This window comes from Chenopodium album, chromosome 11 (genome assembly GCF_948465745.1).
Source record: "Chenopodium album chromosome 11, dcCheAlbu1.1, whole genome shotgun sequence".
Classification (NCBI taxonomy): Eukaryota; Viridiplantae; Streptophyta; class Magnoliopsida; order Caryophyllales; family Amaranthaceae; genus Chenopodium; species Chenopodium album.
This window is the reverse complement of record NC_137844.1, coordinates 58191545-58207151: the sequence shown is the minus strand read 5'-3', so window position 1 is coordinate 58207151 and position 15607 is coordinate 58191545. Positions and strand designations below refer to the sequence as shown.

Genomic DNA, 15607 nt, shown 5'->3' with positions numbered 1-15607 from the left:
TGTATACATGTGTAATACGAATTATTTGGTTTATTTGTTCGCATTGAAGAATTATCAATTTGAGTGTTTTGACTTATAAAATGAGTTTTAAGAAGTTCATATGTGATCAATAGGAGTACGTATGTATGTAAAGACTAATGTTTAAGAGCAATAGAAGATGTTGGATCATACTTGTACACCAATAAACCAATTTATTTCATTAGGCAGACTATAGTGACTGAATCTAATCACTTGCAAGAATGATTCTTATTCTTCTAGAATTTCAAACGTTTAGTTCTTGTTGAATATAGAAGTATATATGAAAGGAACGATTCAAAGATTTCAACCGATTTAACAGTAGAAATTGCCGAAGATATATAATAAGTACAAATTGCATTCTTAAATTCATAAATAATCTATAATTAGACGTGATGAGTCCTGATGACAAACCATAGGTTCTATAGCTATATTAATATATACTCGTATATTGCCAATATTGGTAAGAATTTGATATTAACAAATTAAATCAAACTCGTTCTCGAAACTATGTAGACATATTATTAGGTTTTTTTTTTTATAGTTCTAAATCAACTTTTATGAAACCACTAACATTTTCTATATCCATTTCAATTTTGGAAAATTCACAAAATATAATCCGAAAGCACGGATTATAACTTCCTTTATTACCTTAATATTTCAACATGAATTATGCTTCTTAGGCCAAAACACTTTTTAAATCTTAAATATCTTTACTTAAAAAAAATCGATGTTATACAAATATATATCAAGATGAATTCAGTAAGACAACACACGCGAAGCACAATATATGGTAAACGAGAATATATGAACATCATCAAAAGTGTCAAAATTGCAATATTTAAGGAATGACTAGTGCTTTTTTGCTTGTATGAATCTCTAATTGAAACATAAAAAGTCAAACATATGACATTCTTTTATGGTAATAGAGATGGAGGTAAGTAAATCCTACCACAACAACAACAAGAAAACATGAATCATAATTTTGATTTTGGGTTCCCTTGGTTTTAAATTCGTACTTTGATGTTCATTATATAATTACCAAAGTTACATAATCATTTACAAAATTGCTATTATTGGAGTAAATGAATTAAGTAGAACTAAAAAGGCCAGCCTATGAATGCCAGGAATTGATTCGTTGTGGTAAATAATTGGCATGATGTTGTTATTGTTGGTGTCCTCTACATTGGTTTTGGTCCTTCAACTCTTGTTATTGTAAATGGTGGGCCCATTTCCTCACGAGTGAAACATCAATAATATTTTTTTTCGGTTGTTTAGAGAGCCACAAGGCAGATGATTAGAATCGATCTCAAGATCACTTGGAACCGGAAGAGGAGCTCTAATCATTTAAGCTATTCCTCACTCTCTAAAACATCAATGATATAGTTGATGACTTGATGTACTTTTACCCACTGCTCTTTTACACAATTGAATAATTGATTTTTCTATTGTTAAGGATCAATTATTATGTAAGAGATTTTTTTTAAAAGATATAAGGGTGATCAGGAAAGCTACGTCGTTATAAGTTGATCATGGACCATGCATGGTCCCATAACATCAAATAATGTAGTACAAAACTGACCTTATCATTAGTTTCAGATAAGGAGGGTAGGATAGAGCTTAAGCTTTAGAAAATGGCAACATTAAACTTGAATTTCCAGTCATTAGCCCTGAAACTTGACAAAAAACACACTAACAGCTTCAGTTTACGAATAAATGCATCCATAGGAGGTGGAAAATCCGGAAAACAACTGATAGAGTCAGGAATCGTTAGAGCGATCCCTCCGAAAGAAGCAGCCATTGCCTTGAAATCTGATGGGTTGAAGCTCTTGGATGTGAGGCCTGAGTGGGAAAGAGAGAAAGCGCGAGTGTCTGGTTCCCTGCATGTTCCACTCTTTATCAAGGACACGGACAACTCCCTTCTTACCTTACTCAAGAAGTGGGTTCATTTGGGGTACATTGGCTTATGGACTGGCCAGAAGTTCACTACCATCAATTCGGAGTTTGTGTCACAAGTTCAACGGATTGTTCCTGACAAGGACACCATGCTCCTTGTTGCCTGTGGTGAGGGGCTAAGGTAAAGAGTTCAAATCTTTGATCATAATGTTATTTTTACGAAGCAGTGCTTTGCCTCTATTAGTTGTCTGTTTGGTAATTAGCCTGACTAGTGCGTGTGCCTAATTCGTTTCACTGCGACAATGTGGAACTAACAGGTCTATAGTGGCGGTTTCAAAGCTGCATGCAGTGGGATACAAGAACTTGGGATGGTTGGCTGGAGGATTTACTCGAGCTAAGGATGGTGATTTTCTAGTTGAAGGAGATGAGAAGTTGCAATACGCCACCATAGGCGGTGTATCATACTATTTTCTTAAACTGCTTACTCTATTACAAGCAGCTGACACTTCTAATTGAGTTATTTATGAGTTCAATATTGTCCTGATTTACTCTGCTACAACCTCTGCATACTGATCTTGTGTGACTGACATCCAAACTATAGTTTTAAAAGATCTAAAATGAAATGTACAATCAAAATTGCTAACATGACAAACTTCAGTCAAAAATCAAAATCCACAAAATGTAGTGCCTGAAGCGGAAGGCTATGCTAATTTAGCTTTTATAGCCAGCACGCCAGCAGTGAGCAGTTCAGTTTGACAGTAGTATTTCAGTATTACCCTCGAGTATAAAATGAGGAATGTCAAAAGAATGAGCAAAGAATTAATGAATTTACAAGGGTTTTTGCTGCGAAAACATACTATTTTGCTTTCTTGATCAGAGTAGATGTAGTGAACTCAGCATCATCACAGACGAAGCTCCACAAGATGTAAGTGAGAGGTACAGAAATGGCTTTCCAGAAGGCATGTGCATCGATAAACCCCTTGTATGGAGAAAAGTCGATTATCTCCAGAAGTAACGAAATGCCTCCCCCGACAACCACGACCAACAGCTTCCAGCGCGATGGCTGATGGGAACGAATGGCACAGATTGCCCAGAAAAGGAGCTGTGCTGTAGCTAATACAACCATCACCACCATGTTTAGGCCTGCGACATTTTATATTTACTTTAAAGATGTACACAAATACGGAGTTGTGAAATTGTCATATTAGATAGCCAAGAACAATATTATGATGCAATGGTTAATTACTGACCCTCTCTGGATCTTCTATTTTCCAGAACTATATTCCATATAATTTCAAGGTGTAAAAGAAAAACCACAATGTAGTTTAGACTCACAGACATGTGTTGTTTAGACTCACCATAATCAAGTTCTACCAGGTTGAGAAAGAGTATGTGAGTAGTCACAAATCCAATAAGTGGAGCAGCAACCATCACTCTGGCAGCCTCAACTGTAACATCTAGAGATCGAATTATGGATATAATGAGTGAAAACCCAAGAAGTGCCACTCTTGAAGAATAGTACAAGTTCTCTGTTAATTCCACGTATCTGCAGATATCAGAAGCTTCAATAAAACAATGACAGAAATAGATTATGAATGGAAGTAGTAGAAATCGAATCACTGTACCTGCCATGGAAAACAGCACTCCAAAACCAAGAGTTCATGGATAACATCGCATATACAAGCCATAAACCAGTGTACTCGTAATAACACTTCCCATTTGGCTTCAAAGGCAACTTGTAGTAGAGAAGGATAAAAAATGACACCCATCCATGAAATATCAGGCCAAGATTAAGCAGCGAGAGAGCGACAGAAACAGGTTCCTGCACTCACACATTACATTTATTAATACTTGAACTAAGACTAGGATTTGAGTTTATACACCCTTCCTTTCATAGCATAAGTTAGGCAGGAATAGTGAAGAGCAAAGCCCCAGAAGGTACCAAATTATGCACATCTCAACCAGTGTCACAACCCAACCAATATATGTATTTACGTACCATAAGTTATATTACCACCACAGCCATCCAAACCACTACCAAAAACATGCAACCATAGCCATGTGGGATACGAACACATCTATGTGACATTTCTCATTCTAAAAGAAAATTACTAAATGATACGGTTAGAGAAGGAAGAACCTGAATGCCAAAAACACGGTGAAATGGCCACTTATTATGATACTTGATGGGATTGTCTCCAAGTTTTGCTCTCTCTTCCTCCCTTGAAAGCATACAATGGTACCTGCAATCACTGCGACAGTCCCACTCTTTCCACCGGAGATAAAGTGGTTCTTGGAGATACCATGGGCCTTTAGCAGGTTTATTGTCAGGGGAGACTCCACAGTTGTTGAAGCATTTATTCTGAATGCATCCAGTCTTCTGACATTGCTCTACGCAAATTCTGTCAGGGAAGCAAAACAGTTACATATTTCCATATAAGAGAGCAAAGGAAGACATGAAGAGTATGAGAAGACTAATTATGTCACAAAAGTCTAAACAAGCCAATGTAAAAATCTAAGCAAGTATTGCTCCCGTCTTCCTGTAATAGTGTTACTTACGGCATCACCTCCCAACACATTTTAAAATACCTGCTTAACAAGCTCAATTCTTGCCTGAAGCATTCTACAAATTGCTAAAGTAGTTACATCAGCCTAGTATATATACAGCTATAATGTCTAAATTGGTTAATCTTTAACTGATTTGACACACATACACCAATGCCATAGAGAGCCAGAAGCATTTCGAATCATACGGAAGTTGCATTAAGTATCAGCTAACCAATCACTCAATTCAAAAAACAAACAAAATTAGTGTAGGTCACTAGTTATTATCTTAAAGCACAAATCAAAAAGCAAATCATAGTGAACTACCTTAAGGGAAGCTTACCAAATTCCAAAAACAATGCAAAGCAATAAATTATTTCCGTGGATATCCTTTACAATTAAGTGAATTAACACATTAAACACGATGCCAAGAACCAAATTATAAATCAAACAACCCAAACAATAAATGAAAAAAAAATAAAATGAAAAGGAACAAAGAGTTAATGAATTGAAAAAGATGGTGCACATCAAACACTGATCCAAACTTAACTTCAATAGCTCATCACAATCACCTTCAACACATGAAGAATTGAAGATCATTAAATGAACCAGATTTAAATGAAAATTTGTTTTTTCTCAAAGCACAATCTATTGACTAGTCCTGTTTTAGTGTTACATTGTCACATTCCTTATTCAAAGTGGACCATCCCTACCAAATTTCACAATAATTTTTTTTTTTTTTTTATTTAAGATTTAAACTTTTTAATTCAAAATAATTAAATACTTGTAGAGTTGTAGTTTTTTAAGCTCCTTCATTTTGTTCTTTCAAATATTTTTTTAAAATTATCTTTTAATTTAGTTTAATGGGAACCAACCAAACAAGAAACATGCAAACACCAACCAAATAAAAACAATCTAATTCCAATCCAATCAAATCCCACCATAATTGACAAAATTAAAACAACCCACAAAATAATAAATATAATAATCAAACTCCAACAAACAACGATTTAGTTATATAGGATCACAACCAACTATAAAAAAGATTAAATTATAACAACTTACATACTTGTAAATAGGATCACAATCTCCAGAAATAGCAAGAATGCCTCTACTCAGAAACAGCAAAGAAGCAAACAAGAACACTGACCCATCAAACAGAGCCATTTTCAATTCCTTCAAGATTGAAAATTTTAAATGTCAAAGATTTTGCAAAGTTCAAAAATTGAATTGAAAAATATTTCTGAAAATTTAATATATACTTGTAGAAGTTTATGAAAAAGAAAAGGTTGGAGAAGTGGAGTAACAAAGAATAGTAAAGACGTGAAGAAATTGTTGTTATTTTTGACTCAGTGAGTTTTATTTGTGCAATTCTATGGCATGGCACCTTCCTAGATGGCCCGTCTTAACATGCGCTTCGTTTTGTGTGGGATGCTTTGTGTTTATTCTCTCCTAGACTTTTACTACTTTGATAAAGAGAGAATATTGTTTAAGCTCTTGTCAAAAAAAAAAAAAAAAAAAAAGAGAGAATAATAAGAGTCAAATTGTTACATGTGTGTATATCAATAAGACCATAAGTGTTGCTAAAGCCTAAAAAGTGGTCAATGGGTTGGGTTAGCCTAGCCTAGCCTTGCTAGGACCGATCAAGCTAGTGAATGGTGAAACCGAGTCGAGTTTTCATATAAATTGGCACAATGTGAACCGTCCCACTTACATAACTCAACCCATTAAGTGCAAATATGATTATCATAAAATTAATAAATTAATATCAAACTTGGTTAAGCTAGTAAATGGTAAAATAAGTTAAATCTTCTAGATAAATTGACTTTGTGTGAACCGCCTCACTTATATAACCCAACTCTTTAAATGTAAGTATGTTTTCATAAAATTAATAAATCAAATTCAATCTTGGTTAACCTTTTTCTGATCATATTAAAGTTAACAAATTAGTTTAACATCTCAACCTAAAATGCGAGACCTAACTTGTATCTAAGGGGCTGAGGTGTCTCAATTTAAAAATTATTTCATTAGAGTGCCAAGTAGTCGAGTATGGACTATAGGTGAAATAACGGGTAATTATTCGCGTCAAAAACAAATAACGGATTGTTGTTACATGCTTAGGTCAATTGAAAGGTGGTTAAAAAAATTGTACCAGCAGGAATAGTAGTCTTTCATTAATCTATAGTTTGACTATTGCTAAATTAGTCATCCTTGCGTTGCCCTAGAACATCATGCACATGATGATGAACAAGGACCTGAAAATTTAATATCCTAATTTTGAATCCAGTGGTTTTTTATTGATTTCTTTTTCTCTTCCATCAAATTTATATCCTAATTTTTGTAGTTCTGTGCATATTTTGAGAACTTTGTCCACAATTTCATTCTTTAGGTACTATTGTACATTACACATATAAAACCCACAAATTAGCGATTGATTACACTGAAGAAGATTGTAGTTCAGCACTAGGATTGAAATTCACCTGTGCCTCCTGGAGATTCTTACCAATTCAAGAAGTTATCACCCAAAATTACTAGATGCACACCAGGTGTTCGATAAAATGCCAATATGAGCTGGTCAATTTGTCTTTGCAGTCTCCAGGTAACTTTATGTGCAAAATTCTGGTTTATTGTAGTATTGTTAAAACCAATTGTACTACCTTTTGGAAATTGTGTGTCTCGTGCCTAGAAGAATTATCAGATGTCCCTGAAGACTGAAGGGACGTGCCTAGAAGAATTATCCGATCACTGTATTAAGTCTTTTTTCTTACAAGACTGTTGATTATACTATCAATCTTCAAACTTTCCAACACATAAGTTGGTTCGTGCTTAGAACAAACTTATTTAAAATGAAATCGTGGCGTGAAAGATCAATCGTTATACTGATTGTATTTGGCTGCCTATTCTGTTTCCATTGTGGCATCTCTGTATTACAAATTTCCTTATGAGACGCAGTGAGTTTTAATCAACTGAAAACGCAAATAATTTCATTTATACACTTATATAGTCTAAAACAATCCTTTGAAATACATGCTTAAAAAACAAAAAATGATTATGCATTAAACTTTATAGAATACTCAGAGTGTTTCTGTCTGATCCTGACTTCCCCAAGAATTCGGACCTGAGATCCTGATACTTCTATCGGCAAGCTGAGAACCTACACAATGAGAAGAAGTTAGCTAACCCCGGGGTGATCCGGGGATAACCACTCCGATGATAAAGTCAGAAAGTGTTTTAGAAGAGAAGATAAGTAAGAGAGAAGATAGAGAGAGAAAGAGTAAGAGAGTGTAATTAATGCCCTCATTAATGAGGTCTTACCTACTATTTATAATAGTTTACCTTGATAGGTGGCTCTCATCCATGCAGAGCCTTTTGTGCCAAGTGTCGAGCTTCTGTTGCCACGTGTTGAATTCCGGCAGGCCGACATGTCTTCTTTCTGTAACATATCAGCATCTTCTTATAATTATTGAAACCTGGTCATGTGCTTTCACAAGATATCGGTCATGCCCAGATATCATCCCATACAATTAGCCCCCCAAGTGAGGACGTATGATCATTCATCATCGTGCTCAGTTAACATGAGTAATAAGCTGAACCTAACGAAACAAACTTTGGGTTCCACATCTCATTCTTCAGACTTTTCCTTATGTTGGAAATTTTATTGTAGCAACGTTTCTTGTGCTCTGTCAAGCACTGCTTACTAACAAAGTTTTATTACTGACCTTGTCGTTGTCACAATTCATTTTACTTGCTTGGCTTGTATCCAGACAAATTAGCTTCTATATATTTATATATTTTTAAGTCCTATATTCTTTTGCTGAGAAGTTTTATATTTGTTTGCTACTTTTAGTACTTATTATTATTATTTATGTAAGAGGACAATTTTTGTGCCGTAACACCGTGTTCTTCATTACTTTTATTAACTCTTGTCCTCCCCAAGTGACCTTGTCTGCCGATAGCTTACAAGGTCAACTCATTATAAAATACCTGGGAGCGAAAAAACTCCGTTTTCCTCCCCAAGTGACCTTGTATGCCGATAGCTTACAAGGTCAACTCATTATAAAATACCTGGGAGCGAAAAAACTCCGTTTTCCTCCCCAAGTGACCTTGTATGCCGATAGCTTACAAGGTCAACTCATTATAAAATACCTGGGAGCGAAAAAACTCCGTTTTCCTCCCCAAGTGACCTTGTATGCCGATAGCTTACAAGGTCAACTCATTATAAAATACCTGGGAGCGAAAAAACTCATTATAATTGTATGGGATGATATCTAGGCATGACCGATATCTTGTGAAAGCACATGACCAGGTTTCAATAATTATAAGAAGATGCTGATATGTTACAGAAAGAAGACATGTCGGCCTGCCGGAATTCAACACGTGGCAACAGAAGCTCGACACTTGGCACAAAAGGCTCTGCATGGATGAGAGCCACCTGTCAAGGTAAACTATTATAAATAGTAGGTAAGATCTCATTAATGAGGGCATTAACTACACTCTCTTACTCTTTCTCTCTCTATCTTCTCTCTTACTTATCTTCTCTTCTAAAACACTTTCTGACTTTATCATCGGAGTGGTTATCCCCGGATCACCCCGGGGTTAGCTAACTTCTTCTCATTGTGTAGGTTCTCAGCTTGCCGATAGAAGTATCAGGATCTCAGGTCCGAATTCTTGGGGAAGTCAGGATCAGACAGAAACACAGAGATTTTACAGATTGTAATTCAAACTTAAGCCAACACCCTTTTAATGCAATGTACCTTAGAGCTTAAGGCCAACAGTGAAGAATCTGCCATCTTCTCAATACTCCTCATCATCATCAGTTTCTGTAAATCTCAATATGACACAGCCGTTTGGTAGTGTCTTATGTATGCTCCCATCTTTTGCTTAAGCCTTTAGTCCTCGACCCTGGAAATTGCACCTCATCCCATTTAGTAGTACTTTCAGTCCCAGTAGTAGACATGGGTTGAAAATAAGTTGTTTCTCTCCTAATTAGTTTACACATTAGTCCACAACTCTGGAAATTGCACCTCATCCCATTTAGTAGTACTTTCAGTCCCCGTAGTAGACATGGGTTGAAAATAAGTTGTTTCTCTCCTAATCAACCCCCTTACATCTAAGGTTATATCTATCGATGCCTTACACACTACCCTGTATGTTAACGCCAAAGGTACTCCACTGGTCATAACATTTAAGGTAAGGATCTCACGATCTTTCCAAGGAATTGTATAACCGGGGCAGCAATCAAAATAGAAAGGACCATGAGATAAATCTGATTGCACTACTGATAACAAAGATTGCTCAAACTCGAGGACCCTAGCATCTGTAAGACATACTATTACTGGATCTCCTAACCCATCACTCATCAGTGGCTTGATAGCTATTTGGACCAGACCGAAATGCACGTACCCATTGTTAAGAAACTTGTTAAAACCTTTTAGTAATCTGAGGATACATTCTGGTCATTTGCTTTCAGTGTGATTGTTTTTCCAATACTCGTATCTTTTACTACAGAGCTTGGAAAAATACTCAATTTTTTTTTTTAGCTTTAATTTTGACCAAAACGAGGGATCATAACCATACACGGATACAATTCTATCATGAGTACGATTGTACACTTCATTGATGGGTATCTTAGGATATTTCCAATCATCTAAGTTCATTTTTATTGGTGAGTTGTCTCGTCCTTCATTAACAAGCTTAATAGCCATTGATCTGCCCTGAAATTTAAGGACATAACAGGATACTGAGTATAATGTACTACGTCCGTAGTACATAAATTATAGATTTAAGAACTTTTTTTTTTTTTCTAAAAGAAATTCATTAGCATAACACAATATTAATTTACCTACACATAAATATGACATTATTAGCATCCCTATTTGACCTAGCTGAATCAAACTTTAGTTACCTGTTGAAGGTCAGGGCCATCTGAAAGGGTCTCGAGTGAAATCCCATCTTGTGCTGTAGACTCCTGTTTACCAGTCGAAGAAGATTCATGGAGTTTTAATTCATAGTCTTCCCATTTTGTTGTGCCACTTGTTCCAGTAGCCGGTTGAAAATAAGCTGTCTCACCCAAAGTTGGCTCCTTCAGTGCCTCTGGGCTTAAGCCCAACATCGCTTTACATACTACCCTGTAAGTCAATGCCAAAGGTGTCCTACTCTTCAAAATCATGATTTCAAATGAAGAAACATCAGCCAAAGAACACGAAAAACTCGGGAAACAGTTAAAAATAGAATGGACCCTCAGATAGATCAGATTCTACAAGTGCTAACAAAGAGTTCTGGAGTCAAGGTGCCTAGTATCTCTAAGACACACTGCCACTGGAGTCCCTAAGCCATCTCTTATTAGTGGCTTGACAGCTATTTGGACCAAACCCAAGTGCAGAGACCCATGATGCTTCTTAATGAACCCCTTTTGGAAGTTGCAAGAGAGTAATTCGAAGGATACATTCCTGTTATTATTGCCGTTCAGTGTGATGGTTTCTTCAAAATCTTTGGCAGCACAGCTCGGAAAAATCCTAAATAAATTATACTTGTACACTTCACAGACAGGGATCGTCGGAAATTTCCAATTGTCTAGGTTCTTTTTAGATCGGAAGCTACCTTCCCCTAGCTTATTTGCCATTGATAACCCCTGAAATTTTATGACAGAACAGATTATACTCTATTTATTATACACAAGATACTTTGTAATATAGTAAAAAAAAAAAAAAAACAAAACAGCAATAAACAAACTGAAGTTTATACCTATTTGGCTATTTGAGTAGTAGGTACAATATCATAGAAGTTTAACATGATTTGTTTTTCTTATTATTTGTCACCAACTATGCTATATTGTAATGTAAAGATGATCCCAATTATTGTCCTTGAGATTGATTATTCAGTAATTAAAAAGGTGACTCATGAGCTATCCTTCTTTAATTCATTGCCTTTGTAATATACTCCCTCCGTTTCATAATGTTAATCCCATATAGAATTAATCACATAAAATAAGAAAAAAAGAATATTTGAAATCTAACATTAAAGTACAAAATAATTCATAATTAGTTTGCTCTTTTTTTTTTTTTTTTTTTGGGAAAGCATAAGTTATAATTGCATAATTTAAGGTAGAGGTTTTTTTACATAATTTAAACAAGGAATATATTCAATATGGATAAATCTTTTTGAAACGCCAAAATAGCATACGGGACTAACATTATGAAACGGAGGGAGTACAAATAATATACCCTTTTAAAGTTAATGTTCGTATCCTTGTATTATTTTCAGCGTGATATTAGAAACTTTTTAGTGACAGTGTAAAAATTGTTGACTTTTCTTCAATTATTCAATTAATGTTAGAACTGAAAATGTCATTCTACGCCCTGCTGTTGGGCTCCCCTATCAACTACTACTACTATGCTTTCCTGCTTTTATATTTATATTTATTTCCAGCTTTCCTTTACTTTCTGTCTACTTGTTGGTTTTGGCTAATTGGTTTGCAATTTTCTGATACAATGCAACCATGGCAGCCCTTTGTTCCAAAACTATGATTTCCTAGATGTTTTAAACATCTAGTGGTAATATATTATCCTTTTCTTGATTAAAAAAAAAAAATGTCACTCTACTAAAAGATACCGGGAAGATTTCAAAAACCGCTTTCCTACTATGTGACATTTTTTTAATCAGTCTTTTCATTTACTTTCTCCACAAAACTATACACTACCCCTTTTCTTATTCACAAATAATACCCCTTTACTGTAAATAATACGGAGTAAAAACAGAGGTAGTGTATGGCATAAAATACATTGTATTATTGTCTATTTACCTTTTGACAACAAAAGGCAAATTATATTGATACATACTAGAAGTTAACTACAGGTCTAAACACATGTTGTGGCCTGTGGCTTATTATTAAAACACATGCTAGGCGTTAACGGTTAGGGTTGGTGAGTGTACAGCGGAAGTGAAGATATGTTTGATTGAGAAATATAAATTGAATTGATAATTGGCAATATAATTAATATAAATGAACACACGATTTTATGTAATGACGAGCACTTTTATTCCACTATTTGAAAATAGGAGAGTACAAGTATCCCTTTAAGGGTTTATATTACGATAGGACTCTCTCTATACTACTCTCTAAGGAGTATTACAAAGTAGAAATAGTGGATTTGTAAAGATGGTAAATAGTACAAGGAGGTGTAGTATGTAGGAAGGCTTGTGTGTAGTATGGCTTATTGTGTTGTGTTTTTTTCTATGATTGAATGCCCATGGCCTATATTTATAGGTGTAGATGGAGTTCGGAAGAAATGGCCGGAATATTCCAGAAATTCCTCATCATTCTTGTATCCATAACGTTCTAGAAAATTCACGAACCATGTATTATATTCTAACTAATAGCTTCCAATGTCAATAATATTCTAGAATATTCAAGTAGGATATTATTCTAGAGATTCCGGAAGCCTTTAGAATATGCACAATACTCCACCAAAATAATGCACGCATAAAATTTGGGCCATACCCAACATTAACAAATACAAGGGAGTGAGGGACTGCATATATAACAAAAACAAACTAAAACCAGCTTATACTAATGCCTGCTACTCTAAATTGTACAGAATCTGAAGGAGCATAAGGGCAAAGTTGAATAGGTCTTCCTTCCTTCCCATCACTACTCATCCTCATCTGCTTGTCTAGTTGATGGGAACCTAAATACACAGCCGTCTGGAAGGGTCTGGAATATATTTGCATTATTCTTTGCTCTAGGCTCTGGTTTACGAGTCCACGACTCTGGAACTTGCACTTCATCCCATTTAGTGGTGCTTTGAGTCCCAGCACCAGGAAGAAAATAAGTTGTTGCTCCTAAGACCGGCTCTTATAGTGCTTCAGAGCTTAAATCCAGCATTGCCTTGCACACTACCCTGTATGTCAATGCAACGGGTATTCCTCCAGTCATGACATTTAAGGTAAGGACTTCGAATGTAGCAGCATTGGCCAAAGAAACTGAAAAGCTAGGGAAGCAATTAAAATAGATTGGACCCTGAGACAGATTTGCTTCCGCAAGGGCTAACAAAGAGTTGTTGAAGTTAGAGTGCCTTGCGTCTCTAAGAGACACGATTATTGGAGCTTCTAAGCCGTCTCTCATTAATGGCTTGATAGATATTTGGACCAAACCCAAGTGCAAATACCTATGTCGAGACTTTCTGAAGCAACCCAAGTGCATATTCCTATGTTTAGACTTTATGATTCCTTCTAGGAATTCACTAGAAATCAATTTAAGTGATACATTTTGGTTAGCAGCTTTCAGTGTGATAGTTTCTTCATGATCTTTTACATCATAGCTTGGAAAAATCCTAAACATTTTTTTCTTGTACAATTGATCAATGGGGATTTTCGGAAATTTCCAACCATCAAGGTTTTTTTTTATCTGGGAACCACCTTCTTGTTCATTTGCAGGCTTAGTAGCCATTGATGTGCCCTGAAATTTATTAACATATTAGAAATAATACTACATCAATATATACATGCACAAAGATATAGAAATAAGAATACAAAAGCCGAAGTTTTTTAATTTACTAACTCAGCTTAGAATATATTGTCACGTTGATAGAGTAATTTGATTCAGTTTCACGGGAGGTCAGCCAGGGAGGTTGTGGTCCTGGTAGGCTTTGAGTGGGGTGGGGGGTTTTCTTTGGGTGTTAATTGCTGAAATCTTATGGGTAAGATTGCAACTGGATTGGCATGAAATTGGCTTGAACTTGGTCCTATTTATAGATGAAATTGGAGTAAGAAATCAAAGTAAGCTTTAATGGTGATTGGTTGATTTGGGTGGTGCATCAAATGGATGAGAAGAGTGATGGTATTTACTTGATTTATGATAAATTGATGTTTTTTCCTTCCTCCCAAGCTCTCTTCAAATCCCGCCCATATTAAAACTCAGTAGTTTTTTTTTTTTGGAATTGTGGCAATTGCATTAGAAAATAATCCGTAATAACACTCTTTCTCTTGGGTTTGTATCCAAAGTCTACAAAATCACAATTTTCCTCCTAAATTTCCATCCTAAAAGCATTAAGCTTGCATTGGAAATTTTTCTTTTTGACGGGATGCATTGGAATTACTTAAAAAAGCTGGCATTGAAATAGCCAAGGATGGGTCTTAGGCCCTCCTCTCTTGGACTTACTATGATACTAATCCGTTAAGACCATAATAATCTACGGGGTATTAACTTCAGTTTAGCTCAGCTAAAAAAAAGGGCCTTGTTAAACATAATTATATATATCTAAAAAATGATTTTCAATGAAAACATTTTATTTAAGGAGTAATGTCTTATATCTAAAATCCATCTTTGGCATAGAGAATGGGAATTCAGTCAAGACGATTCTAGCTGGCCGTGTAATGAGGTTTCCATCAGCTAGAGAAGCAGTTCAAAGAATATTGGGACAAACTTAAAGGGACGGTGAAGAAATTATCAGTGTACGTAGTACAAACTAATAACTTGACATGTATTGCCTCTAATTTTTTGACAATAACAGGAAGTCAGGAACATTATAGATACATGTATAACAGAATTATTATACTTCTACGGGGTATGTCTTAACACATGATGTGGCTTAAAACACATGCTAGGCCTCAATTACTTGTAATAAAAACAAACTACTACCAACTAATACTACTAATGACTGGCTACTCAAAACAATACAGAACTGAAGGAGCTTAAGGGCAGTAATGAATAGTTTTTCCATCCTTCTCATCACTACTCGTCTTCATCTGCTTCTCTAGTTGACGGGAACCTAACCATCACACGGCCGTCTGGAAGGGTCGTCTGGAATACATGTGCATTATGTGCTTCAGGCTCTGGTTCACAAGTCCACGACTCAGGGACTAGAACCTTATCCCAGTTTGTTGTGCTTCCAGTCTCAGAACCCGGAAGAAAATAAGTTGTTTCTCCCAAAACCGGCTGCTTAAGTGCCTCAGAGCTTAAATCAGTCATTGCCTTACACACTACCCTGTATGTCAATGCCAGAGGTATCCCTCCAGACTTGACATTTAGGGTAAGGACATCCAATGAAGAAGCATCGGCCAAAGATACCGAAAAGCTAGGGAAACAATTAAAATAGATTGGACCCTGAGACAGATTTGCTTCCACAAGTGCTAACAAAGAGTTCTTAAAGCT

The 15607-nt window shown here is 35.7% G+C and overlaps 2 protein-coding genes across 2 annotated transcripts; one reads left to right on the top strand and one right to left on the bottom strand.

Annotated features, from left to right (window-relative positions):
- The first annotated feature begins 1590 nt into the window (after positions 1–1590).
- On the top strand, positions 1591–2452 carry LOC145569415 (rhodanese-like domain-containing protein 10). The gene is made up of 2 exons (XM_081628758.1): positions 1591–2092; positions 2229–2452. Exons 1-2 carry the CDS (start codon positions 1650–1652, stop codon positions 2425–2427), a joined length of 642 nt encoding a protein of 213 aa, XP_081484884.1. The 5' UTR covers positions 1591–1649; the 3' UTR covers positions 2428–2452.
- Positions 2453–2572: 120 nt separating this feature from the next.
- LOC145569414 (uncharacterized) lies at positions 2573–5941 on the bottom strand. The gene is made up of 5 exons (XM_081628757.1): positions 5525–5941; positions 4052–4313; positions 3537–3733; positions 3270–3457; positions 2573–3054 (listed from the first exon to the last, which is right to left on the bottom strand). Exons 1-5 carry the CDS (start codon positions 5620–5622, stop codon positions 2768–2770), a joined length of 1032 nt encoding a protein of 343 aa, XP_081484883.1. The 5' UTR covers positions 5623–5941; the 3' UTR covers positions 2573–2767.
- Positions 5942–15607: the final 9666 nt, after the last annotated feature.

Bases quoted from the DNA above. Each gene is read 5' to 3' on its own strand.
- LOC145569415 (XM_081628758.1), top strand. From the start codon at position 1,650: ATGGCAACATTAAACTTGAATTTCCAGTCATTAGCCCTGAAACTTGAC. The intron at 2,093-2,228 runs GTAAAGAGTTCA...TGGAACTAACAG, and splicing joins GCCTGTGGTGAGGGGCTAAG to GTCTATAGTGGCGGTTTCAA.
- LOC145569414 (XM_081628757.1), bottom strand. From the start codon at position 5,622: ATGGCTCTGTTTGATGGGTCAGTGTTCTTGTTTGCTTCTTTGCTGTTT. The intron at 3,734-4,051 runs GTTCTTCCTTCT...GTGTGAGTGCAG, and splicing joins ACCGTGTTTTTGGCATTCAG to GAACCTGTTTCTGTCGCTCT. The intron at 3,055-3,269 runs GTGAGTCTAAAC...AAAATGTCGCAG, and splicing joins CCTGGTAGAACTTGATTATG to GCCTAAACATGGTGGTGATG.